Source organism: Opisthocomus hoazin, chromosome 5 (assembly GCF_030867145.1).
Source record: "Opisthocomus hoazin isolate bOpiHoa1 chromosome 5, bOpiHoa1.hap1, whole genome shotgun sequence".
Lineage (NCBI taxonomy): Eukaryota > Metazoa > Chordata > Aves > Opisthocomiformes > Opisthocomidae > Opisthocomus > Opisthocomus hoazin.
Genome location: NC_134418.1, coordinates 67,780,752 through 67,806,575, shown reverse-complemented (window position 1 = coordinate 67,806,575; position 25,824 = coordinate 67,780,752). Strand labels below are relative to the sequence as shown.

The window sequence follows — 25,824 nt, the reverse complement described above, 5'->3', positions numbered from 1 at the left end:
TAGATAGCTGATTAAAGTAATTTAACAGGTGCACCTTCTGCTCCTCTTTCACATGTCAACATCACAGGGTGAATTCTGACCACTGGGACAAGACTATTTGGAATACAGTCTTAGCTTTAGGAGAGAAGCTTGGCATCTAAAGCACTTATTACTGATGTAATATCCAAGAACACAGATTTGACACATTTAATTCAAGCCCAATTATGAATAGTAATACTAAGAGGATAAGATTGGTCTTTTTCATCTCTCTTCTGTTTTACAGCCTGCTCTGTCTTTAGTGACCCTCGTGAAACTTTTTAATTAGCTTCTTTTTAGAATGGAGGAAGTAAAAATTAATTTCCCTCAAACAGAATTATTATTGGTGGAGGTTTAACATAGGGTTTGTTGAGCCTAAAAACGGAACTTGAATTAGCAGGAAAAGACGGCTTGAATCTGTATTCTCCCATCTTAGCCCATCACTTCTTTATAGGTTGCGAAGTATTTCTTTACTCCTGTCTCTATACAAACAGGAACCTATTATCCTTAAAGTCACTGAGACAGCTGAATAAATTAAATTTCATTTTAATCTAATCACTAGATACTGTTTCACATCAGGATCATCCCAGAAACATGAAACTCATATGAACCCTGACTCGTTAGGCTCCTCTTCACACAGCCAGTCACTCTATGGAAGTAATACCTCAAAGTACTGCTTATCAAATGAGTTCCATATTTGTATAATAAATGTCTCATGATCACTACACTGTCAAACCAGTTTTCAAGCTGTTGTGCAGAGGATGCAAAAGTTTGTTTTTAATAATAAGTATGCTATAATCTTAATTATAGATGTTCTACTGCATACCGAAAGCAAATATTTTTAGGACAAAATATTGCCTATTTTTCCTCCCTGCAATTAGGGAGACTACAGCAGAACATCTACCAGTTAGTCTTCAACTGATTAGACCACCAGAGATGTGGCCTGAACTAATATTACAGAAAAATGATAACAGATGCTGCAAAAATCAGTGCCTTTAACAATTACATCTGTTCAGTAGCAACAGAAACAGAATTTCTGCTTTCTGACAATTTTGTTCAAATACTGGAAGGAGGACAACTGGTACAATCAGGTAAGATTAAGAGATCCCTCTGAACAATTCTTTAACTTGTTTAATCAATCCTCTCCATTCACAAATAAATTTAAGGTACAAATATATTTGAAATTCAATGTCATAAATTCAGTTCTATTTATGCATTATTCAATTACTTTTTAGGATTTCTTTTATTTTTCATTAAGTAACCATTAATTTTATTAATATAATTGGAACTGGTGGCTTACTACATAATTTCTTCTGCCAGATGTCTCAGATGAGTTAGTGGATTTCTGACTTTCAGGGACATGGAAACAAGGAAGTAATACCTTTGTCAGATGCATTTTAGCTTTGCTTCTCCTTACCATATAACAGTTACTGTTATTTTTAAGTTTCATCTCAGTTTGATAAAAGCCTATATGCTACTGACTGAAGAATATTCTGTTTCCCTCAAGACTAGATGCATGTAATTTAATCAAACTTTCTGTAATGAACACCAGTAATATAAAATAGCAACAAATAGCAGTAAGAATCAGTGTGCATTTAGTGAAGTAATCACCTCACTCTTTCGCAGCGAGCAGAATCTGGCAACTGAAGTAACAAGCTTGAGAACCTAAGTTTTCATCCACTACTGAGAAGTTGCTGACACAGGAATCAGCTAAGCTCTGTAACTTTCTCCTTAACACTCGTTAATTAAGGTTAGCATCATAAAATTTACACTGTCTAGCCTTCTACTGGATCAAAGACTTTTGCTAACCTAATCAGAGGTCTATCAAGGAATTCTACGAAAATACCAAAAATAATCTGAGTTCTTCCTAGACAATGAGAAATGGAACCAGAACTACCAATTTGGTTACTTGCAACACCCCCTCCCCCGACCTATTCCCTCTTATTCACAACTGACATTCAGCCACCAGTACAACCAGGAAAATACGTACATTATTGTTGCCAACAAAAGAAGGATGATAAAGTACTATTCAACATAAAATATGCAGTAAGTCCATCATTAAAATGTGAGTCATTATTAAAATGATTCACAATCCAGTTACACATAAACAACATGTGACTGAAGCAGAACCCATTCAAAACAAAAGCAGTACTGGTTAGCCAAAAACAAACAGTTTTGAGGTCCTAAAACTAGAAGGTCGTCTTTTGTTTCATTCACGGGAGTTGGACTAGATGGTCTTCAAAGGTCCCTTTCAACACAAAGCATTCTATGATTCATTTGTACGCAAACCAACAAGTCTTATTATTCTGAAATTTAGGAGGTTGTTAGATTGTTAAATGATGATTATTTTTTTCCAGGCAGTTATCTCCATATTCAGACATTTATTGTTTGTTCAAATGTATTTCACTACCCTGGTGGAGATCATCTACCATCTCTGTACAAAGTATTTTATATCTACAGCTAGTACAAAAAACAGAAATCATACCTCCAGACCAGAGATGAGCAGGATTTCATACCTGCCCTTCTCATTCAATGTTGCTTTCCCTAAAATATTGCAAGAAACTAAAGGTCTCAATCCTGTATTTTAAGTCAGAATAATAAGCAGTCATGAAGGCCCAGGATATCTAGATAATGCTAAACCTGGCAGGAAGCCTTCAGCAAAAAAGAAGCGGACCACTGGTGAAAGAGAAGAAGCTTTGCCTGGTACAAAACAAGGTTCTGCACAAACCCCTCAATCACATTTTTTAATGATACAAAATACATTTAATTGACTTGTTCTTTCCTGCTAGAAATGTATCTGCTGACAACAATGAAGTAAAACCAACAAAATCAAGCTGAAATTTTATGACTGCAAAATCAAGTCTTATGTTTCAGCTAGGAAGTAAAGGATTAAGCATTTCACAGACTATGTGTCATAGATCTTACACAGTAACTCATGCCCTGGAAGACCTGTATTCCACAGCCAGGAAAGGTCTATATTTAAGATCTATTTCTGCAATTTTCTTTATTTTACTTTTGTCTTAATTACTACTATGAGTTTGTGGTGGTTACCAGTAATCAATGCAAAGCCCCTTCTATGTCACCAGCTGGAAAGTTAGCATTAAATGGAATTTAGCAATATTCTTAAAAAAAAATATGACATTCACACCCTTTCTAAAACATATATGCCAGAAAAGAAAGGTTGTTCAATTTTTTTTGTGTATCTTAGTGTGACTCTTCGCCAAAAGAGAGGACATATAAGAGTTAATCTGTTATTCTGCACCTATGCACTTTCTGGAATATAATGATTCTTGACTGAAAGCAGTGTAATGCATTAATTAACAGAAATGAGACAACCTAAGATTCTGGAGTGGGATTTAAAAATGGGGTTGGTCAGAAACATTTTTGTAAGACATTCATATTCTGACAACTGGAACTTTTTGTTGAAATTTATCTTTTCACCATTTCCTTCTTCCCCCTCGTCCCAAAAGAGAACTTCTAAGATCCAAACCAGAGTTTTGGGTCACAAACATAAGGAAAAAGGATAGGAAAAAGGGCAAGTGTTCTCTAATTGGCGCTTATTTAAAACAATTCATCGGGTCAAGTACCTGAATCATGCAGAGGAGAAAGTGACTTTGATTTCCCCCCTTTCACACAAACGCTCCAAGATATTTCTCTCTCTCCCTTCCACTCACCTCCCTCCTATCTAGTAATTTTCTCTTCCTATGTCCTTCTCCCTCTCTTCAACTTTCTCTGTCTTTTTTCCTTACCCATAAGAAATTCCCGATGTATTGTTTTCCCTCCCTCATTAGAAAGGAAACTAATATCAAAATAATGAATTTTTCTGTCAAACAGAATTCTTGTTTTCTCACCAGCCCTTAGGAAATCTAGACTCATTTCTAGCTCTGCTGTAGACATTCATTATGACCTTGAGTAAATAACTTAATTTCCCTCCACCCTCTTTTCCACTGCATGTGAAAAGAGGAATAAAGTCCTTCTGTGTCCCTCATATACTTCACTTCTGAGCTTTTTGGGACAAGGACTGGCACTTCTTATACAGCTGTGCAACATCTAATATAATAAACCTGCAGTACCTTCAAGGACATCCAGACACGAATGTAATGCAAGCAAACACAGAAGATGCTCTGTAGCACAAACTAGTTCTTATTTACAGTTGCTGAAGGGTTCCACCATGAAACTGCTTGCACAGTTACCAAATGTACAGCAATCACTCTCAATACCTGCTTATAAATACAGAAATACTTACAGGCTTTTGGAACACTAAACAAAGTAGCCTCAAATTAGCAATCTCGTATATTATAGCACTGATGCAAAAGCAATTGATAAAAAGGCTATGTAGTTGAAATCCCGCAAAACTACTAACAGACACAGACCAGTCTAAATGTAATATCCCAAGTGCTCTTAACTGCTCCTCACCATCTTCAACACTCCCCTTGTGACTAGTATATATGATACCCCTGAGGAAATAGAAATAATCTGAAATGAATACCAGGACCTGAGAAAAAGCATTGACTCACAATCAGATTGCAAGTCTTATGTACACTGATTTATAATGGTGTGAGTTGGAATGGTGTGATTTATGTGAGATGATTATACATGATTTATATCTGATTAATAATAGTGTGCATTCAAAATCATGATCTTCACCTTCGTAATCGACTGTTTCATGCTATGCTGCAAATTGACTGGCAGAAGCATTTCCATTTCCATTGTTCGTCCCTAAGGATTAATATTTAGGCCATACATTTTATTCCAGAGCATATATACTTTGTTCAACTTGAGCATAAGGTGAACAAAGTCTTTCAGTAAATAATTTGAAGGAAAAAAATTCACAAAAGAACCTCCAAACATGCACATACAAAAAAAAACCCTAACCCAAAAAAACCCCAAGCCCCACAAAATTGCTGAAGCTTTCAGACGAGTCCACTTCAAAAACCAGTTCATTTTTAAAGCCTAGTGGAACACTAGCCTACAGTTTGAAAAAAGGGTCTGTCTTCAGAGAGTTGCAAGGCCTTGAAACCTACCAAACATTACTGTAAATGAAGGACTGGCTGATACTAGAAAGCCCTCAAACTGCAGCTCAGTATCAAAAGGCCACTCTTCAGTCCAATTTATGTTTCTTCTTCAGGGGAAATACCAAATCCCAGACTAGAATTACACACCACTGTGACAGTTAAAACAGAACTCCAGAACAATGCAAATGCTGCTGTTTACATTCAGGACTAAATTAGTCCCAGTAAAACAATCAATTTCTTATATCAAACACTTCTCTTAATGCTACACCAGGTGAAACACAGCAAAGCAAACAACAGAGGAGTGCTCTTAAAATAGCAATGTATTTTTCTCCCAGAAAAAGTATCATGTCTATAACTTATACACGGATTGAACTTGGCAGCATGAGCATCTGAAACAGGCTGTGGGGTTTCTAATGCCACTGTAATGCATTGCCAGAAGTTAATGTTAATAAGAATTCCAGAAAAGCGTAGGAAAAACTGCACCCAGTTTCCCTGAAGGATACATCACAGTACATTCAGAATCTTTTGTCAGAAAAGTGCACTGCATTTTCTTGATAGCACAGCAACCTCTTTTTTTTCCTCTTCGTATTAATGAATTTATTTAGAAACTAGCAAAACTGAGAATTAATGCAACATGAAACCACAGAATATTGCAACCAGAAAAAAAGATTTTAGTATGTTAATAAGAAAGCAATGTTAGGCCTTTTCCTGGAGATTTCTTTCTATTAGGCTAAATGTAAAGGCAAGTTAATTAGATTTGCTTTGTGTTTTCCGAGTATCTTCTTTTGCACAAGAGTCATCTTTTTCATCACTGAAAACATGCGTGTAGGAGCATCTTGGTTCCTATCATCAAATATTCCAGAGCAAAGGCCAGGACATACAAGGAGAATGGTAAAAGAGACACTTCTGACACCTCTCTGTATTCATAATTCCTGGAGTGGGTGGCAGGAAATCTGGAACGGTGAACTCAAGTCTGCCCTTACCTGTGTCATGCTGAGAAAGCCTGCCCCTCTCGTTCTGCTACGCAAAGAAAAATTCCAAAGTGACACACTCCTGACACATGCCCCCATTCCCTCCTGCCTATGATGTACTTCCAACAGATCATCTGTTCCAGAAGAAGGATATGCAAAATCTCAGGAGCAGGAGAGAGCAGGAAGGAGAACTCGAAGTCATCCTTGATATGCGAGACGAATCCTTGATGTCACGAAACAGTGAATACAGTAGTGGTATAGCAAACAAGATGAGCCCCTACACATTCTCCATCCCCACCGCCACTGGCTGGGCAACTTGCATCCAAACAGCCAGCCACTCTTCCCTTAAAAACAAGGTGGCCAACACCAGATTGCTGATGGCAAGCAGCTCCTGGCCTGCACTCTCCCTAAACCACGCCTGGACGTTGGCTGCGGCTGGCTGGCATAGATCAAAGCCTGCAGTGCTGGTACAGCTAGAGTGACGAACGATATCAGCCCACTAGACCACAGCACATTATAAAGCATTACCAGCAGTCAGAAAAGACTACTTGCAAGTTGCAAAGTAAGTAGTAAGAAAGTTTATCTAAAGGTGAAATCGCTCATGCTAATCAGAAAATCCTGAATGATTACTCATGAAAACGCTAAACCACATCCAGTCATCCATTGTTTAATCACCATCACGAATTCTTTTATAACATACATTCTTCTATATGCCATTGAAAAAATTACTTCACAAATATTTTCAAGTTCAATTGTTTGTCTTATTCTTACACTCTGAAAAATAACTTGTTTCGGAGGACTCCAAACATACAAGGTTAACAGTTATAAAAAAATCTCATCAATCCGTTCACACTATACATGCAAATTTATTACTTTTTTTCAAAGTGATACACGTCCCTGCTTCTAAGACCCAACCACTTGCAACCTCTGCCTACTAGAAGCAAGTCTAAAGCTATGCTAGGGAGGGGAAGAGCTCTCTTCTCCAGCGTTACAATCTAGTTTTCAGTCTTTCAGTTACAAACCAACAGACTGAAGGTTAAGCTTCTGCTAAATGAGCACAATCTTCAAGTTTCAGAAATTAAAGAAAAAACATCATGAGCTTCAATTGTCATTACAAAAAATCCTTCTCGTACATATTTTCTACACTGTGTACAAAGGGTGAACAAATAAACATTCTGTGCCCAACGTGTTGCCTGAATCTGAAAGAGCGGTAGATTATCACCACCACAAGATGGTATGCACGTGTATTTTCTGAAGAGAGACATTTTGGTTTGTTTCACTTGTCAAAGACTTTGTAAAAAGAATTTAAGATATTGAAAGAAATACCATCAAGCTGTTTCATTTTTAGGGGAATCAGTAACTGCTACCTGACATTTTATCAGAAAACTCAACCACAATGCTGATCATTCCATTGAAATTATTCTTTTTAAAAACAGAACTATAGCTCACAATGAATTACAACTAGATGTGATTAACATTAACCATTTCTCAAAAAAGAAAACTTCCATGACATTTACTATGAAGGGAAATGTATAGCTAAAGACACAAAGACAAAGAATCTGAGGAGGAATAATCTTAACAAGAGAGGTGCATATGCAGACCTTCGCTCTAGCCTATCCTGCTCAACAAGATTTCTCTTGATTAAGTCATGTTTTCAAACAATCTCCAGAAGAATAGTCACTGAAGAACAAGCAATGGTTCAAAGGAAATTACATCTTCAAAATTGCCACAATTCCTACATTTTTTTTACTAATTATAGTTTGTTTAGGCCAATCAGTGGGTATATTCTAAATTAATCATTAAGAGCTGGTAGTATTGCTACCGAAGCAAATGACATTATTTTAATAAGGACTGTGTGTTCTGCTCAAGTGTAACTACTTATGGACAGCAGACCTAGCAGCCCGATGGAGCACCTCTAGTCTGGGCAAGAGTTCTTCCTGACATTTGGGGGGGGGGGGGGGGGGGGGGGTGACAGAGCATTGACTGTCCCTTCAGAAACACCCTTCTGCATGGGAAGCAAATTCAGGCACACAAAAACGCAGGAATGCTGGTGTGCACTGGTACCCAGTCGGTCTCATCATGGGATTAGAATTACAGCCTCCACCTGCCATGAGCCATATTAATTTAGCAACAGAAAACTCATCGTTTAATTCAGCCATGTGTGAACTCTCTGCAATGTTTATTGTTAATTTGAAACTCCAAAAGTTTTCCGTATATTTTGTGCCTGAGCTAAAACGTGATGAACTGCAGTCAAATATATCGGGAGGGCTTGCACACATCCTGCAAATCACAGCCCTGCTGAGCTTCTGCAATCCTATGTACCTTGCTGGCATGCTAAGTACCCTGGACCTTTCAGGATTCAGCCTTATAGTAGCTGTCAGTGAGTTGCAGCAACTGAATAGAGATTTTGAAGGAAAATCTAGTAAACTCATTCCTGAGGGCTGCATAAGATTTTGTGATTACTGTTTTTTCATTGCCTGCAAAAAGGTACAGACACACCAGAACAAGGCTGTTCTGTTCATTTTTCTCTTGATGTCCCTCTTTGCTATTAAACAGCATATCAGTACAGTTATTCATGGTATTGTTCTAACTCCAGGTTTAAATTGTTCACTGTCCATGCTATGTACATATAATCCAGATCTTGACAAGAATGTTTTATTTGTTTGTAAGCATATTTTTCCTTGAAATTTTGCTTCCTGTTTCCACACATGAAACCAAAAATCAGCCTAGTACACAGAACATATTATGTGCCTCTAAAGGGTGACAGGAACATATTTTTCTTATGCACTTTACAGTAAATGTAACTTCCATTCTTTGTGGTCAGTAATCCAGAAAAAAAAAAGGGGGAGAAAAAAAAAAATCGAGTGCTTTATTGCTATCTCCTATTTTCCCCTTCACAGAAATGGACCCTGATATGAATTAATCATTCCCTGCACGAAAGTTAAACGGAAATAAACAAACTAATCTCATTTTATCTGATGACCAAAAGGAAGATATCATTCCTAAAAATAATTCCTCTTATCATTATCCAAACAGCTCCTTCAGCAAATACTTGGGACGAAACAGATTGTCTGACAGATCACGAAAATCACATAGAAAGTTGAGCATCCTTCATAGAAAACATACTGTCAACAGCATCCTAATCTTTAAATCTAGTGCCTTTTAGCTTTAGTGTCTATGAACGTAGCTGCTGAACAAGAAGGAATCTCTATCCACATAGCCAGAACTAAACATATACAGAACTCTACAGTCTGAACTCTCTATCCTGAATTAATCTAGAAACAATGAAGCGACTAGGCCCATGGGAAGAGCAAGTACCATGTTGGTCACGGTCAGCGCAGCTTAAAATACGAACAGTGTTAACTTTTACCACCTAAAATATACAACATAGAATACAAACTGTAACTCCAGGATAACAATGAACTCGTTCAAAAACACACTGCAACCCCTCCTACGGGAGGCCAAAAGACAGAGCTTCTGTTACAATATCAGGTTCAAAAACAGAGGTCTACTAGTACAAATTAAGTTAAAGAACTTAATCTAATGAGAAACCTTGAGGTTGGTACATCCTAGAGAAAAGGAGACCTGATCGTATAACTGCTTCTCTTTTTCACGTGTCTCGCCCTGGCCCCAACTGTGTTCCATAAAGATAAGGCAAAAAGTAAGCTCTTCTTTCCTACCATCCTCTGAGCTCTCAGACTCTTTCCCTTCTTTCTACACCATTGGGTTATTCCAACCAAAAGGTGGAAGACCGGCACAGCATCCGGAGCACCATACAGCCCGAGCGTTTAAACCCCTCATAGCTTAGCAAGTAGCTTCTGGCCACTTCCATTGCCTCGGAGCATGGTCAGTCACTCAAGCAGGGAGAGGAACAGTTTTGACAGTTTCAGTTAGAAGCTTCTAAATAGCAGCTTTTTGTCATTTAGGCTGACTTCATGTCTTTTCCACTACATGCTAACTGTTGCGAATTTCATTGTTAGGCATCTAATTCTCACCACCCAGCCTGGGTAACACAGATGTCTCCAGCCTTGCTGCGTTCCTGGACTTCAAAGTTCCTAGTTTGTACATGTGACAGTGTTATGCACCACAGTTTCCAAATCACTTTGGGGACTGGCCTGTATTGGTCAGCTTCATGGAAGAGAACTGGAGATGTCACCACAGCTAAGAAGGACTCATAGCAAGCATATAAGCCACCAAAGATTACAGAACAAGAAATTCCCAGAAACATCAGAAGCAGCCTAAACTGCAATGCGCACATCTGCCCCTGGCTTAAAAGTCTGGAAGGGTACTTAGGACAGATCTGAACTGCATGAGATTTTTTTTTTCCTCAAAACACTCCTACAGCATATCAACAGTGAGGTACACCTCTTCCTGACTTCTCAAATTATACAGCTGCTCCTTCGGTCCAGCGCACACACTGAGGAACCTGCTATGGAATGAGATGAGATCTCTTGAGTGCTAATACAGAAAGCATTCAGAAAAAGAAGCAATCAAAAAGGTTTCTACGGCTTCCATACTGAATCCTGACAAAGCACTTAACAAAAGTGTGCGATACTTTAAAAAAAATGGGGTCATACATGAACATGCACTGTAAAGTTCAGAAAAAATATTCTGTAAGTCCAATAGATACTCCAACATTTTAGCACTTTTTAGGAATTGTTTAATCCCTGCCTCTTTCCTTATACAAAAAATTAAATCAGTCTTCCACACTCATACATAAAAAGAAATAATACAAATTTTGGATCTGTTTTTGTTCCTACTACCATCAGCAGAAGCTTGTCCATTTACTTGACTGAGCAAAACCAGCCTGGCCTTATTAGTCTGGAGTCCCAGACTATGGGATCAGGTTGCTGAATACCTGAACTAATCCGGTTAGTCACTAAAGGGACTGAATGACTTTTCAGTCACGACTTTTCAGAATTTCAGTATGATCCACTCTCACCAAATGAAAGCATCTTAAAATGGGGCAGATGTAAGGCTGTGAGTGAAATTAAAACCACACTTGCAGTACAATTTATAATGTATAGTGACTCATTCTCATCTATTTCCTGATCCCTCAAATCCATCTAGTCTTCAAATATAATAAAATTACATCATTATGTTTCCAGGTGTTCATTTAAAATGGCTTCCAAAGTTTAAAGCTGTGTATAAATATAGCCAATTAATATTTGTTGATTGAGCAATTATTTAAATTAATATAATTGACTTTTCCTAACATTGTCATATTTCCCCCCTCTATGCTTTATCATATTAACAACAAAAGGAAAGAAATTGTCTTCCTGCTCCCAAAACTTAGCTAAAAGTTACTTCTCCCCCTTCCTGCATCAGGACAAAAGTATAATTACTGAGATTTTTTTCACCAAAAATTAATCAAGGCAAGAAAAATGAAGAGTGACAGACAGAGAGGGAAACTGATGTCAAAACTAAAATGGCCCAGCACTAAGGCCATTAAACTGGGAAGTGAAAGACAAAGGGTTAAATTCAGGTCTTCTGCCTGACATGGACAAGATATGAAATAAGCGGGTTAAATCCCAGATGATTCTCCAAACTACTCACTGTAATGCTAGTGTGGATCAGTCCTGCTGCTGCTATAAGTAAGACCGCTGTAGCTTATGTAATTATGAGCTTGGTATGCACTAGCCATGCAAACTGTTTACATTGCTTTTCAAACACCACACCTGGAATAAACTCCCTGGTATCAGTATGTCTGCACAAGGTACAATCACGCAGGAAATTTTTGCTGCTTGCAGGATCCCACATTTGTAGAAAGAACCCCCCTCTGAGACTACTATTAAAGTATTATGGAATTTCCTACATTCATATGAAGGAAAAACAAAGAAAAAAAAATCAGCATTTTTGGCTTGGAATACATTTTGTCAAAACCAACTTATAGCTAGTATCAGGGAGGAACATTTTGAGCAAGCTAACCCTCAACGTCTTCAATTTCAAAGATTTATGAGATTATTGAAGAAATTGCTCTGACTTGCTCAGAGCCATACAGTCAATTTAATTAGCATACATTTGCAGACATTCTGAGATCGTTTACACATATACAAGTGAACACAACACATTCCAATATTTTAGATCCACAGTATATGGGATGGTAAACCACATTAGCCTCTTCATTTTATGGATACAGACCAGCATCCTACAATTACCAAATACATTCATAAAAGGCAGAAAACCAAAGAAAATAAAACAAATCCTTTCTCCAGGCTGCAAAGCAGTTGCAGAAACGTTCTGTCAAGCTCTCTAGCCCTGTTGCTGACATGAGCTCTGAAAGCAGTCTTCTCCGTAGACGTGAGAGAATCTTCACATTACCTAACAGATTGCTGTTTAAATTATCCATCATACAGTGTGCTTAGCAATAATCTGTTGTTTGTGATTTTCAAAGTGTGTGAAAGAAAATCAGTTCACACCATTTGCAATAAGCAGAGGCATCTTTTCCACCCCAAGTCATGTTTCTAAACTTTTAAACAATTTATACCGAGAATAAATTACAGCAGTAATTTACAGCCCTAACCACAACAGCCTGAAAAACTGCAGCATCAAATCAATGCAATATTAACTACCTGAAACCGAGATTAAACTGAATAGGTGGGATACTATAGCAAGCATGTGTTCATACATCTATTTTGAACATTTCATATAATCAGCCACTGCCCCTTACTGAGCTTTGAAACTCTTCTAGCAGTTGTATGAGCATGCATTTATGAGTTAGGGCCAATACAAACATTTCACAGAATTTTGTCCTACTCTTGTTATCAGAAGAGCCATCTGGAAAACACATGTCCATTTTCAAACACAAACAGCAAAGTACTCTTTAACACTGAAATACAAGCACGTTTACCTTTTGTAGTTAACCATGATACTGCTTCCATGTGCAGTAAAGCCCAGGAAGTCACTTCTGGACTAGCTGAAGTGATTGGTAATTCAGTTACAGACCCGGCACCCCAAGCACACAAAGCAATCACACCCTGATTGAAGTTAATGAATACAGACCTGAATAATACCCTTCCTCTGATATCAAATAAAATAGTAGATTAGAGTTGAAATAAGACATTCCTTGTGCTTGATTCCATCAGCTGTAGTTGAACTGCATGTAATATTTCAGCCCTCAAAAAAATCCTGTTCATTTCTCTGAGTCAGGTTTGAGACCAGGTGGTGGGAGACAGCAGTAGCTGGAGCTGAACCACACCTTGCAGTATCATAAAGAATATCTTTTTCTTGTAAAATATATATATATTATTTTTACACTCTCACAAAGCGACAAGGGGGTACAGCAATGTTGCATTAGAAGTCAAAAATGTTCTATGGTGGGCCTAGATACAGACAGATAAATAAAAGTAAATAGTATTTCAAGAGACATCTATGCCACTCTATAACTGCATGCAGATAAATACAATAGCAGTATTTTAAGCATAGTTATTGATTTTAGAAGGTCCAATATGAATTTGTTCAATGTATGGTTATTTAAAACCTGCTTTTACTCCTTACTGTTGATCTGTTTTACAACAGGCATTCACTATGTTTGTCTGATGCTTTTACTTACTCCTTATTGTTTATCCATACAGAATTCATTATTGGAAGGACATACTCATTTAAATCAAAGCCCTTTTTCAGTTTCAACAAGGTCCCATCTAATATGTACCTGTAGTCATTGCAGATCTTTTTTTGTTAATGAACTTACTAAAGGAAAACATTAAGATTTCAAGATAAAATAATTATGATGCTTCACAAGCCTATATATTTTGTACAAAAACATGCAGACTTTTGCCCTATACCTTTTCAGAAATCTGTATGGCAAAAGGAATTAATCCCCTGTCCACAGCCTTCTAAAAGCACGTGCTGCTGTATTCATGTTCTGATAAATGACCAGTTATTAAATAATAATTGAAAAATCTTGATCATTTCAGAAATAAAAGTTACAGTTAATTGTCATGAGAAGTCCATTCACATATCCATATACAGAGAGTTTAATATACACCACCATATTTTTTACCTATTCAGGTATCTTTTCAGTGTTATTTTCAGTCTGACCTGACATTCCTTAGCTTCAGTTGCAGTGACAGACTTTTGTTCCAGAAGATGGGCACAAGTCTTCAACAGAAAAAAATCAGTAATCCATGCACCCAGTTCACAGGGGTGAGAACACTGACTTGACGTGATAAATTAGCTTACTAGTAACAGCTTTGAAAAAATCCTCTTCAGAAAATGGATTGTAGGGTTTAACCAATGTCCTGCTTTTTAATTATGTGACATTCAAAATAAACTACTGTTCATTATATAAGTAGGCATGTACATTTATATATATGTGTGTGTATACACACACACATATACACCATGTTTATGTTAACTGTGGGTTATTTCCTCTTTGTAGTTTCCTAAAAATTAAGTCCTACCAGCACATATTAAAGAATTATTAATTTAAAGTTGTATCTTCCTTGAGCAAATGTTTTTTTACAATTTAATCATGTTTTCACAGAAGATGCTTAATAAATTAATTCTGCTGATTATCTTAATTTACTACATAATGGTGACAGAATAGCCTTTACCTGTTTAATGCATTTTCAAAATAATAGCATGTTCCCAGTTATTATATAGTTTCCTAGTAATTACCAACTACTCAAAAAGAAATATTTATATGTTAAACATGTCTTAATTCTCAAAAATATTTTAATCATGAGAAGCTTGATAAAAGAACTAATGAAATCGGCAGTAAGCGTACCACAATGCAGTGGCCCTTACTTTAGGGTGTGTGACACACACTGGATACTACAGTAAGTCTCTCGCATGCAGGAGTTAAGTGCAGCCCCAGCTATGTGCAGTCAGTAGTCCTACCAAAGTCAGTGTAAATTAAAGCTTTTATTAGCATAAACAGAAAAAAGTTACTACATTTTCACACAGTAAACATAAACAAAAGCATATATAAACATATGAATATATTGAAGAGACTGATAATACTGGGAGCTTGACTGGTATATTTAAGGCTTGATTGATATGCTACTCAAACTGCTATTAAACATAACTCATTTCAAGGTTTGTAAAAGTAAAATATATATTCATACTATATGCAAAATTGCATGGTAAATTTTTATTTCAGATATATGGACAACATTAATGCAATAATCACATGATAAAAAACTAAATAGTCAAGCAGCCAAGCCAAAACTGTCATATTTGTATCTGCCCACATTCTGGATCACAGCTGTGTGAAAATGCTCTGTGAGCCAGGAGCAAAGATGCACAGCAGGGACAGCACTGTCACACAATAAATACCCCAGGTTTTTTTACAAATAACTCCCAGGAGTAGAAGGATGCTTAAAGTTTGCTGCATAGCTTGATTTTGAGGGGAGAAATGTTTTGAGAGCAGCAAAAGCACGAGAGTTCCTACTGTAGGCTACATGCTGGTTTTATTGTATCATTTCAGGACAGAAACCCATCTGATCTTGTCCATTTCAATTACAACAGGGTACAGAACCTATTTTACATCTGCTCACTGAGCCTGAGAAATGTTTTATAGTGAAAAGGAAATGAGAAGGACTAGGAATACAAATGAACTGAAACATAAGCATTTAAAAAAATCCTCCATTCCTCTAAAATCAGTTCTGATAATTTATCGTGAAACATACTTAGGCTTGGTCCACAGTAATTTTAATTCAAATAAACATACAGACATTTCTCCCATGTGATATTTTTTTTTTTTTTTGCTTATTCTTTAATCATTTTGCCAGCAGTACACTGAATGCTATTTCTTTACGAATGCAATCTATAGCACTATATTCCAAAAATGGCTGGGAAAACCTTCGCCATGACTCCCAAGTTGCAACATGCTAGATATTCATAGGTTTTCAAAGCTGCCAGTTGAAGATATAATGGAAGGATCTAAGGTTTACGCATGAATCAGCATCCCCTTGTCATAATGTCATGGTGCAGTGATCCCTGCAGAGCTGTAGGGCTTGATTTAAAACAGAAAAGCTCAACAGTGGCTCTTGAGCCAGCAGGATTAAACATCCAAGATCGTGCATGTATTACCTCTGTGCTGAAACTACTGCATGAAAAACTTGTTACAGTTATGGAAGTTTTATAGTACTCCATAGGAAACATCTCTTTAGGTGACCGAAACGTCCTTTCAGTACATAAATGCGTGAGTACATAACACAACCATCTCCGTTTGGGTTGGCAGATTTAAGAGGAAAGGACCTCATCTTCACCAGTTTCCTCTTTTTTTGTTTTGACAGAACTAACAATTTTTTGAAAAACCTGATGTCACTGATGGTCAGCACTTCTCCAACTAGACCAGACACGATTACACTGTGCTGAAGGACAACAGAGTCCAGTGGTTTGGATACCTTCCAGTTCCTCCCTGTGAACCACCTGCAGCGCTGTGCCTTTGCCCCAGCTGTTAAAAGCCAAAGAGGTTTTGCTAGAGTGAGCTGCTTTGTTAACACCTGCCTTTACCACCTAGACTGTAATCCTCCGAATCGCCAAGAATTTTCAGAGGGCTAAGCCTAGCCCATTTCTCTTGAAGGATGTAACAGTAGTCATGGCAGCACACATTTCTCTTCACTGTGCCACCAGTCTGAAGAAAGACCGCACCATCTCTCGGTCAAAACCATTCAGCCTCCTAGCAACGCCGACTCGCGAGGTGTCAGACTGCAATCAGATGCCAACAGCTACTCCTGATGACCTGTCAAGACAGCCTTGCACAAGGCTTGCAACAGTCCAACAACCTAAAGTGACTATTTGTTACGGATACATTATGCGAGTTAAGGCCACCTACTCACAGAGCGACCATTCCTCCTCTGCTACAGGTATCTTCTGGTCACCTGTAAATGACTGACCAGTCTTACTGCTTCAAACATCCCTCAGGGGTACATAACCACCATCTCTTTTCTGGAAGTTTAGGAACCTAATTTAAAACTCGTACCAGCAATACAACTCATTCATCTAAAAACTGTTTGCTCCATCAACGTACTCTGAGGAAGTGCTGATAATAAGTCTGAGGACTCCCTTAAATAGTGTTACAGTGGGTTTTTTGTTTTTAAAGCAGATGGAACTGCACGTCCCGGTTTCCCTTTGGTTACAAAGCGGCGGGAGGGAGGCAGGCACAGCCCTGCCCAGGGCGCACAGCTGCAGACCGTATCTCCCACACCATCGTTCAGACCTTCTGCAGCCTGAGACTGGGCTGGTTTGGGGTTTTTAAATCTAAAGCTGAAATATTTTGGTTGCCAATTTTAGAAAACGTATTTGTTATTCTTAGGGCAGAAAAAAGTCATTACTTCTATCATAGTGTAAGCCTGCCACTATATTTCTGCGAAGGAAAAATCACCTTGCTGGAGTGAAATACCTGGGTAACTATTGAAGCATTTTCAGTTTCATAATATCCTACATTTCTGTGACCTTCTTTTACACTTGTATTGTTCAACTGTTGATAGGGCTGGTTTTGGACACAAGTTCTCTGTACACTATTCTAAAAAAAAACCTCACACCCAACCTGCAGATTTTTCACTATTTCAAATAAGAACAAGTATAAAGTCAACAAGAAAAGATGGATCCTCCTTAACCATTTGTGCACGGAGCTCTCTGCAATCAACCACTAAATTTTGCTTCTTACATGGGAAGTATTTGTCTTTCGAATTCTTTGTCCTACAATCAAGCCTTTCTTGGACAGTAATCAAGGAGATGCTACACATATTTTTAGCATATGCTTCACTAGTCAATTAAATTCAATTGACAAGATAACATCACTAAACCGTCAACGGTGACCGAGGTGACGAAAAAGCAAGTCCACGTTCATGTCTTAATTTGGTGCTCTTCAAACTGCTTAAAAATGGAAGCCTTGGAGAAGGTTCTGCCACAGGGAAACCCAAAGTGTGGACAGCATCTCCCATCTGCTGAGAGTCTCAAAGTCCATCACTGTGCTCTACAGCCTACACATGTCATCTGAGTATTACAAGAGCTCTCCAAGGAAGACAGCTAAGCTCAAGAGCAAGGCTGATGCAGGCACACAAACACAGGTAAAAAACTTGATGGGTTTGGAGAAAAATATGAATTCTTTACTTTTGCAAAGACCAAGCGGCTATACTTGTCTCTAGTACTAGCAGAAAAGAAAAATTTCGGGCATTTTACACTAGTTCTTTTCAGGATTTTATTGACTTCGGAGAACTGAGAAACACAGAAGGACCCATCTCATTTTTGCAGGATGCCACCTAGACTGCTACACCACCCCTTACCTCACCGACAGTCCCAGTAACACACACTGCAGATACCAACCACACGCAGCAGCTCTGCTGGCGGGAAACCCTCAGCCCCTAAGGAAGCAAAACCTCCCCACTTCGCAACGACCAGCAGAGCGGCCTTCCTGCGGCTGATGACCCGCTCTGACCTCTCCTGACTCCAGCTGTGTGTGCTGCACCCTCCCACCCGCCACCGAAAGATCCCGGGTTTGAGCTCCTGCACCGCCTCCCCCAGAGCCTCTGCCGCGACGCCCCTCTCCGGCACCCCCGCACCGCCACCACGCAGCGGCGTCGGGGGAGGGAAGCGGCCCTGGCTGATCGCTGACCCCGGACCCGGTGTCCCCAGGAGGAAGGGGGGGGGGGGGGGAGCGCTCGCCCCGCCGGGCAGTGCCGGGGGACCCCCCCCGCCGCCAAGGGCTCCTCGCTTCGCCTCAGCACGACCGCCCCGCCCCGCCCATCGCCTCCCCGGGCACCGCGTGTGCTCCGCGCCCCGCGGCCCGGCCCTGTCCCGCCGGAGGCGGAGCCGAGGCAGGGCAGGGCCGGGCCCCGCCGGCCGCCCCCAAAGCCGCGGGGGCGGCGGGCTCCGGGGCCTCCCCACGAGGGCAGGGGGCTGCCGGCGCAGCGAGATGGAGCCGGGGCGCGGCGCGGCGTAAAATGGCTGATCGCCCCCCCCCGGGCAGCCGCCCCCTCGGCCACCGCCGGGAGGGGTCCCCCCGCCCCGGCGAAGGGGAAGGCTCCGCAGCCTTATATAACGCGTGCGGGGGGGAACCATTTTAACCCCCGGCGAGGGCTGGGGAGGCGCACGGGTACCCCGTTCCCCTGCCCCCGCTCGGCGGCGGCGCGGCGACCCCCCCCTCCCGCCGCGGCGTGGGCCGGGCCGGGGGCCGTTACTCACAGGCGTTGGTGACGGCGAAGCTGTTGGCCACCTCCAGGTTGTCGATGTGGGGGGTGAGCCTGAACTCCGAGGTGGAGAACTGAACCATCCCTACGCGGAACGCGCTGTACTCCTGGTCGGCGCCCCTCGGGAACAGCCCCCCTGCACGGAAACACACACAGACACACACAGAGGGGCGTGAGGAGGGCGCGGGCAGGCTCCGCCGGCTCGGGCACCGCTGCCGGGGCGCCGGCGGCTGCGGGTCCGTCCCGCGCGGCAGGGCTCGGGGGAAGGCGAGGGGACGGGGCGGGGATGCCCGAGGAGCCCCGGCGGGAGGAGGGCGAGGTTCCCCCGGCGAGGCGGCGGGCACCTACCGATCTGTATGCTGTTCGAACGGACCCCCCAGAGCAGTCCCCACAACACGGGAGCCAGGAAGACAGAAATATGCATAATCTTTTGCATTTCCAGGAAAAGTAGAGCATCCACAAAGCCACCGAAACAGCCCGTTCTTCCTCCTCCTCCTCCTTCGCGGAGCGCGCTCGTCAGCAGATTAGATCCCCAGCGCGGCGGCCGGCGGGCGCAAGCCAGCCGCGGGAGGGAGGGAAGGCAGGCAAGCACGCAGAGCACCCCGGGGCGGGCGGCGGGAGCCGGAGAAGCCGTCGCCCGCGCTGCCGCCGCTCCGGTCCTCGTCCCGGCTCCGGAAATACGGGGGGGAGGGGGTGGCGGCTGCGCTCCTGCTGCCAGAGCGCGCCCGACCCGGCCCTCACACGGCGCTTCGCCCGCGCTCCCTCGCACTCCACGGGCGGGCGGCGCACCCGGCGAGGCGGCGGCGCGCCTGCGCGAGCAGCCAGCCCGGCGGGAGCGCGCCCCGCCCGCCCGCCCGCCCGCCCACCTCGCCGCCGCGCCGCGCCGCGCCGCGCCCCGCCCCGCCCCTCCAGCGCGCGGCCGCCGGCCTTCAGCACCGCGGACAGAGGCGCGGCGGGGGGCGGGGCTGCGGCGCGCGCGGGGCGCAGGGGGCGCGCGGGCCCCTTCCAGGTATAACCGGACGGCGTGTTTGGAACTGCCGTGATCGGAACAGCGGAGTCCGTAGGCAGGAAGGGTTAACCCCACCCGGATCCTTCCTGTCCACGTACAGTGGGGGTTTGTCCTCCCCGCGGTGGGTTCCGGCCGCGTTATTCACCGAAAGCTGGATCTGACGTCCTGCGGTTCGGCACCAAGTCCGCTGCTACGCGCCGCACACGCGGACACACAGCCGAAGGAGCTGCAGCAATGTAGCAACGCTATGGCTGCCACGATGGATTTGCTATTAAATGATCTTTTGCTGTTGTGTCTATATATATATATGTTTAAAAAATATTCTTCTTTTTTTGGTCAATAAAGACGAGGAATATCCATGTAGGAAAGGATACTGATCTTGCATTGCATTTCCTTTCTTTTGTTATTAAATTGTCTTAATTCTCCTTTCCAGAGACAAAGAAAGGTCTTGACACTTCAGATGTTCAGCTGCCAGTACATCTCCTGAACACCTGGGAAAGAGGCAGTTGGAGGCCCTTCACCCATCCCTAATTCGTGACGAGTTTGGTTTCGTTTGAGTCATTTCACCGGGAAGTTCTGTGCTAGCTTCTGTCTGTACCTGTGCCGTCACCCCTCTCACCACAAAATGAGTTGAGCCCGACAAAGAGCGCAAGATGCGACACCCTGCGCTTGCAGACCCTGTGGCGGTATTTGGGGGGAACGGCAGAGCGAGTGCGGCCGCTCCCCGCTCTCTCCCCCAGCCTGGTCCCTCCCGGTGCTCAGGTTTTTTTGTGCTCTATGGTAAACCCCCCCACTGCGTTCTGTGACAGGAGCAAACAGTGTCACTGTTTCAACCGACAGATGAGACAGCAGAGGAAAGCTTGCATTCAGGTAGTCCTCGCTGCGCCCCGGGCAATGAGATCTACAGGCATTTACTTTTAACAAATACTTTAATGTAATATTGCCAGTCTTCAACAGCACAGATCAATCATAAACATACGCTTTTTTTTCACCCAGGTCTGAAGAATCCCCTTCTGCATATCAAATAAGGTTAAGCTGCGGCAAAGATCTCAGTTTGAAGATTGTATTTTAATATTTTATAATTTAAAAAAATCTGTTTGCCAATATACATTACAGCTGCATAATGAACTAAAATATAAAAAGGATTAAGATGATGCAAAATATAAAAATGAAATCTAGAAGAACCCCAGTTTTTGAACTAGTTGCCTTTACAGTTATAGAAAGGAATTAAATCTCTAAGCCGCTTTGTTTGGCTGGTTTATTTTGGGGTTTGTTTTGTGTCATAGAGAACAGTGCTATTCCACATGCACACCAACGCCTTTGCCAGATACAGCAAGAATAATCCATGGCAATGCACTTTTTATATGGGTAGATTGTAAAATGCTGTTTTACTGTTTATACTAAAGAGTGGATAAATGCTAAACGAAGTTTGGATCCCACTGTACTGGGCACTACACAACGAGCAACCTTACCCGAGTCAAAACAGTTTATAGATGAAGGTCCTGAACCCACTTTCCATCATGGCAGTGCCCTTGCTACACCTTGCGAGTCAAAGACCTACGGAACACAGAACAGCAGGCAGGTAAAACGGAAGTGACCCGAGTAAGAAGTTAATTATCAGCTACAGCTGGGGGTTTTCTACAGACTGTTTGTGGTGAGGTAATAACAACCACCATGGCAATCACGGCTGATACCAGCCTGCCTGTTGATTTTCCAAGGCATATTTTTCCGTTACAGAATTGTGAGTATGCATATGTATACAGTACATACAACATGTGTGTGTGTGTGTGTGTGTGTGTACGTATGTGCATGTCATATTCCAGATTGGTATCGTCACGTCAGAACATGTAGAAAAAGTGTCAAATTTAGTGGCCATACTCTAGCGTTGGTGTGCCAGAGAAAAATAAAAGATTCCAACTGAGATGAGTAAGTACAGAAGGATGGCATGGGCTAGTGAATCAGCAAGGAAAATGTTTAATCAGAATTTAATAACAGGGCAAAATGCTGACAATAAAATAAGACCTTCTTCAATTCTGTATTTTTTATAACAGTCCTATGCTAATCCAAAAGATGCAAGCAGGCAAAGGAGAAAAAAGAAATTTATAGGTGATAGTAATTTATGACCGTGTACTAAGAATAGACATGTTCATTAACATTGTGCATAAAAAAATCAGGCTACATTACTGGGAATCACATTCAATACTTTCTGCACAAGAAAAGGAAAAGAATCCAGCAAGAGGTAACTAAGGATTGTAATCTTAAAAACAGAAGATTATATTCTCATATGCATTCTTCTAAATCCACGATAAAAGCTTATATAAAAATGCATTAGTTCAGAATCTGAATAAAGCATCAACAGGGAGACTGTTAATAATCAGCATCAATCACTTGTTGAAAGGAACATAGCAGTGCAACAATAATGAAAACAATGATAGATGACAGAAGGCCAGATATCAAATAATAAGATGTCAAAACCCTAAAAAGGCTAAGTGCCTAATCCTGGTTCCAGAGAAGCCCAGGAGAGATTTGCTACTTATTGCAAAGAATGCAGGATTCGATCATGGCTGTATCTGATTTAATAGGCTCTAATGGACGATATTGTGAACATAAGGTAGAAGTTGGTGAGGAAGTTAAAATGGGCTAATACATGTGCTGATCAGAGATAAATATGAGTTTATCAGGAATACATTTCCTCAGCAATTCATCCTGGCACGGTCCTGGTTGAGACAGTGGCTGCAATTCAGCCAAACATCCACACATTTCAGCAGGTGCCCAGGAGATGTGGAAACAAATGTGGCAGTGGCTGAAGAACTGGAAATTTTTGCCTTGTGCTCAGAGATATTTAGTGATCGCTCCATCTACTTGTCAAACAGATAGGTGAGGAACGACTCGATGACATGGAGTACATGCTTCAGGAATGTAACTTTTATAATATAAAGCATCTGAGGAGATGTATGCAGCAAAAAACCCCAGTATTTGAATGCTAATATTAATCATCTTCAGATTAGAAATAAAGTTTATCTTTTCTTTTGCTGTTTTAGTAAGGTGTCATTGACGATGGCAATCACATGCTAAGCTTTTTAGTGAATTGCTCAGCCCTGGAAAATGCTCAGTCAGAACCAGATTCTGTTTGAAAAATCCTTGTTGTAGAAGTTAAATTCTGAGAAGTTCCTTGGTAAGGCCTCAGACGTAATGGGTATAATGGTCCCTTCTAGCCTCATATGCCATCAATGTTTGGTCTTACATTCAGAATCTTTTTCATTAGAAAAAAAAATCTTAAAATATGCAGACTTTGTAGGATGCAAAAACGCTGTACTAGTGTATGAATCCTTTGATTTTATGGCCAGTCAAGACATTCTTCCCTTCAAAAAAGATTGTTGTCTTTTTTTGAAATCTGCAGAACTTTTGCAAATAGCAACAAATGCAAATAAAGAGGAAATACAAACAGAAGTTTCAAGTTCCAGATTTTTCTTAAACTGTTTAGTCCCATATGTTCACTGTTGATCTCAAGAGTCTTTTTAAAAATAAAAAGTACATCCTGATCTCCCGTGCTCATTCCGCTCCCACTCCTGATCAGCAAACACGTACTGTTCCCATTAACAGCACATACACCCAGGGACGACACGCACTAAGGAATAGCTTATGCTGCCTTCTATTATGTTACCCCGATGGTGAAAAAAGCAACATTACTACCCTGTGGTATAACTAATGCGAAATAGTGATAATCATACAACCCTAAGTTCCTTTGGCTGTATAGTAGCTGTGACAGTGCAGTTTGTTACGGCTTAGCTAACAATTCTGAGAAATTCATAGTGAATTGAGATTGATTATATTTATCTGGGCTACTAACATTCTTGCTATTTGAGAGAAATGTTATATATTTCTACCGAGATTATGGCAAATTACATGATTAAGGCTCCAGAAAAAGATAAAAGGAACACTTGCAGATTAGACTATGCATGCTAAATCCTTGATTCTTGTCTGGCAATCTCTTCCCTTTTCTTTCAACAGCATAAAACCTTCCATTGCCTTGTCTCAGTCCCAAATAGCACACTTCTTATTCCTGTCCTAATTTTTTCCTGCCTACCTGCTACCTCTCTTCTTCCTTGCTGTCTCCTTCCTTGCCTGATTTGCATCTGGTTTTCCAAATCGTCACCATCAGAATCTTCTTTTTCTCTCCTGTTATTTTGGTTTTACCACCCCCATTCCCCTTGTAGCGCACAGCTAATTAAAATGTGTTGGTTTTTTGCTTTAGACTGTAACAGCCAGCCTTGATCCTCTCTCTTTTCATCCGCCACCTCTCCCATCTGCTCCGTGAGCAATGCCAGCCTTGACTCCAGTGTTGTTTTTTATTCTCACCATGTTCTTATTCCTTTTTTCCATGCTGACATCTATGTTTCAAATATGAACCCTACACCCTTTCTTCAGGTCAGTTCTTGAACACTGAAATTTCTCTTTAGCCTTGCATATTTTCTGTCACCTGTGAGAAATGTATTACTCATTATTCATAACAAAAAGCCCTTTGGAGATGATGAAGACATCAGACTTCATATACTGGTGGACTGTACTCTGCTGAGGTATGGTACTTGTCAAATCGCCCCTCCACCTCAGTTCCCTGCATTCATCAACACCATGCTAAAATGCTGAAAGGCAAACACAAGCTGACAAGAATGTTGTAGTCCACTCTCCATTGACACATCTGCAGTACACTTTTGCTGTTACTCATTCTCCGATTTCTACTCACTGGTAACTTAGGCCCTTTTTTCTGTACAACAGAAGCAATTTCCCAAAAGCAAGGGGTTTTCTCCACCAGCAATCACAGCACCATGCAGTGATCTCGCGTCTTCAGAATCCCAAGCAACGACAGCAAGGAGCCGCTCCAGGTCCACAAATTACAGAGAGATCGAAAAACAAGGATAATACGTGCCATTGATAATAACACCTTTGTATATTGCGGCTCAAACATTTCTTATGGTTGCGCTTAACATTATGGATATTGTAGGGAGTCATTTCTGTCGTTGCAGTAAGTGTGCTGAGGCAGTATTTTGAACAAGGATACTGGACAAATACCAGCCTGTGGGAAATGGACCGTGTAACGATCATTCTTGAGATGGAGAAGGCACGTTCTTCATTTAATGTTTCATTCATAAAAACTACTCATAAAATATATGCCTACTCCGCCTACCCTAGAAACCTGGAGAAATCAACTGATCTTTTTTGAATTTGAACCTGTTGCAAATCTGATATCTCAACAAGGTCAAAAAATGTCAGAAACTTGACTGCTTTTTATATCTTGACAAGGAAAATTCGTTCATCAACACTGAACTCCTATGGAGAATGGAAGTTCTGACCGTGGCATTGCACTGCTAGTCAATACTCTAAATTGCTTCATGACCCTGCACAGGATTCAGGGTGGCATTCACATCAGCTTTGCAGAGAGGCTTTCCACCACAGCAGAACTAATGAGTCCCAAACTTTTACACTAAACTCCTTAATCCAAGCAAGACAGTTTCTCACAGTATTCCACAGTGCAGGAATGAATCTCTGCTACTTGACTTCTTGTCTGAAACAGCATCGGTGCGATCTCATTCACATCCTTCACGCAAGGCTTCGAGGCCAAGAGCTCTTTGAACCAGCAGGAAAGCTGCGATGACAGCGCTGGCGTTAACCCTGCT

The 25,824-nt window shown here is 41.3% G+C and overlaps 1 protein-coding gene across 6 annotated transcripts in view; it reads right to left on the bottom strand.

Annotated features, from left to right (window-relative positions):
• GRIA2 (glutamate ionotropic receptor AMPA type subunit 2) overlaps window positions 1–19,939 on the bottom strand; it is an 87,592-nt gene extending 67,653 nt beyond the window's left edge. For 5 of the 6 annotated variants that reach the window (XM_075421622.1, XM_075421623.1, XM_075421624.1 and 2 more), the window contains exons 1-2: window positions 19,489–19,939; window positions 19,136–19,276 (exon numbers count right to left, since the gene is read on the bottom strand). In XM_075421622.1, the coding sequence (XP_075277737.1) occupies window positions 19,136–19,276; window positions 19,489–19,576 (229 nt within the window). In that variant the 5' untranslated portion in view covers window positions 19,577–19,939. The remainder of the gene's footprint in view (window positions 1–19,135; window positions 19,277–19,488) is intronic. The other variant, XM_075421621.1, reaches the window with a different exon arrangement.
• Window positions 19,940–25,824: the final 5,885 nt, after the last annotated feature.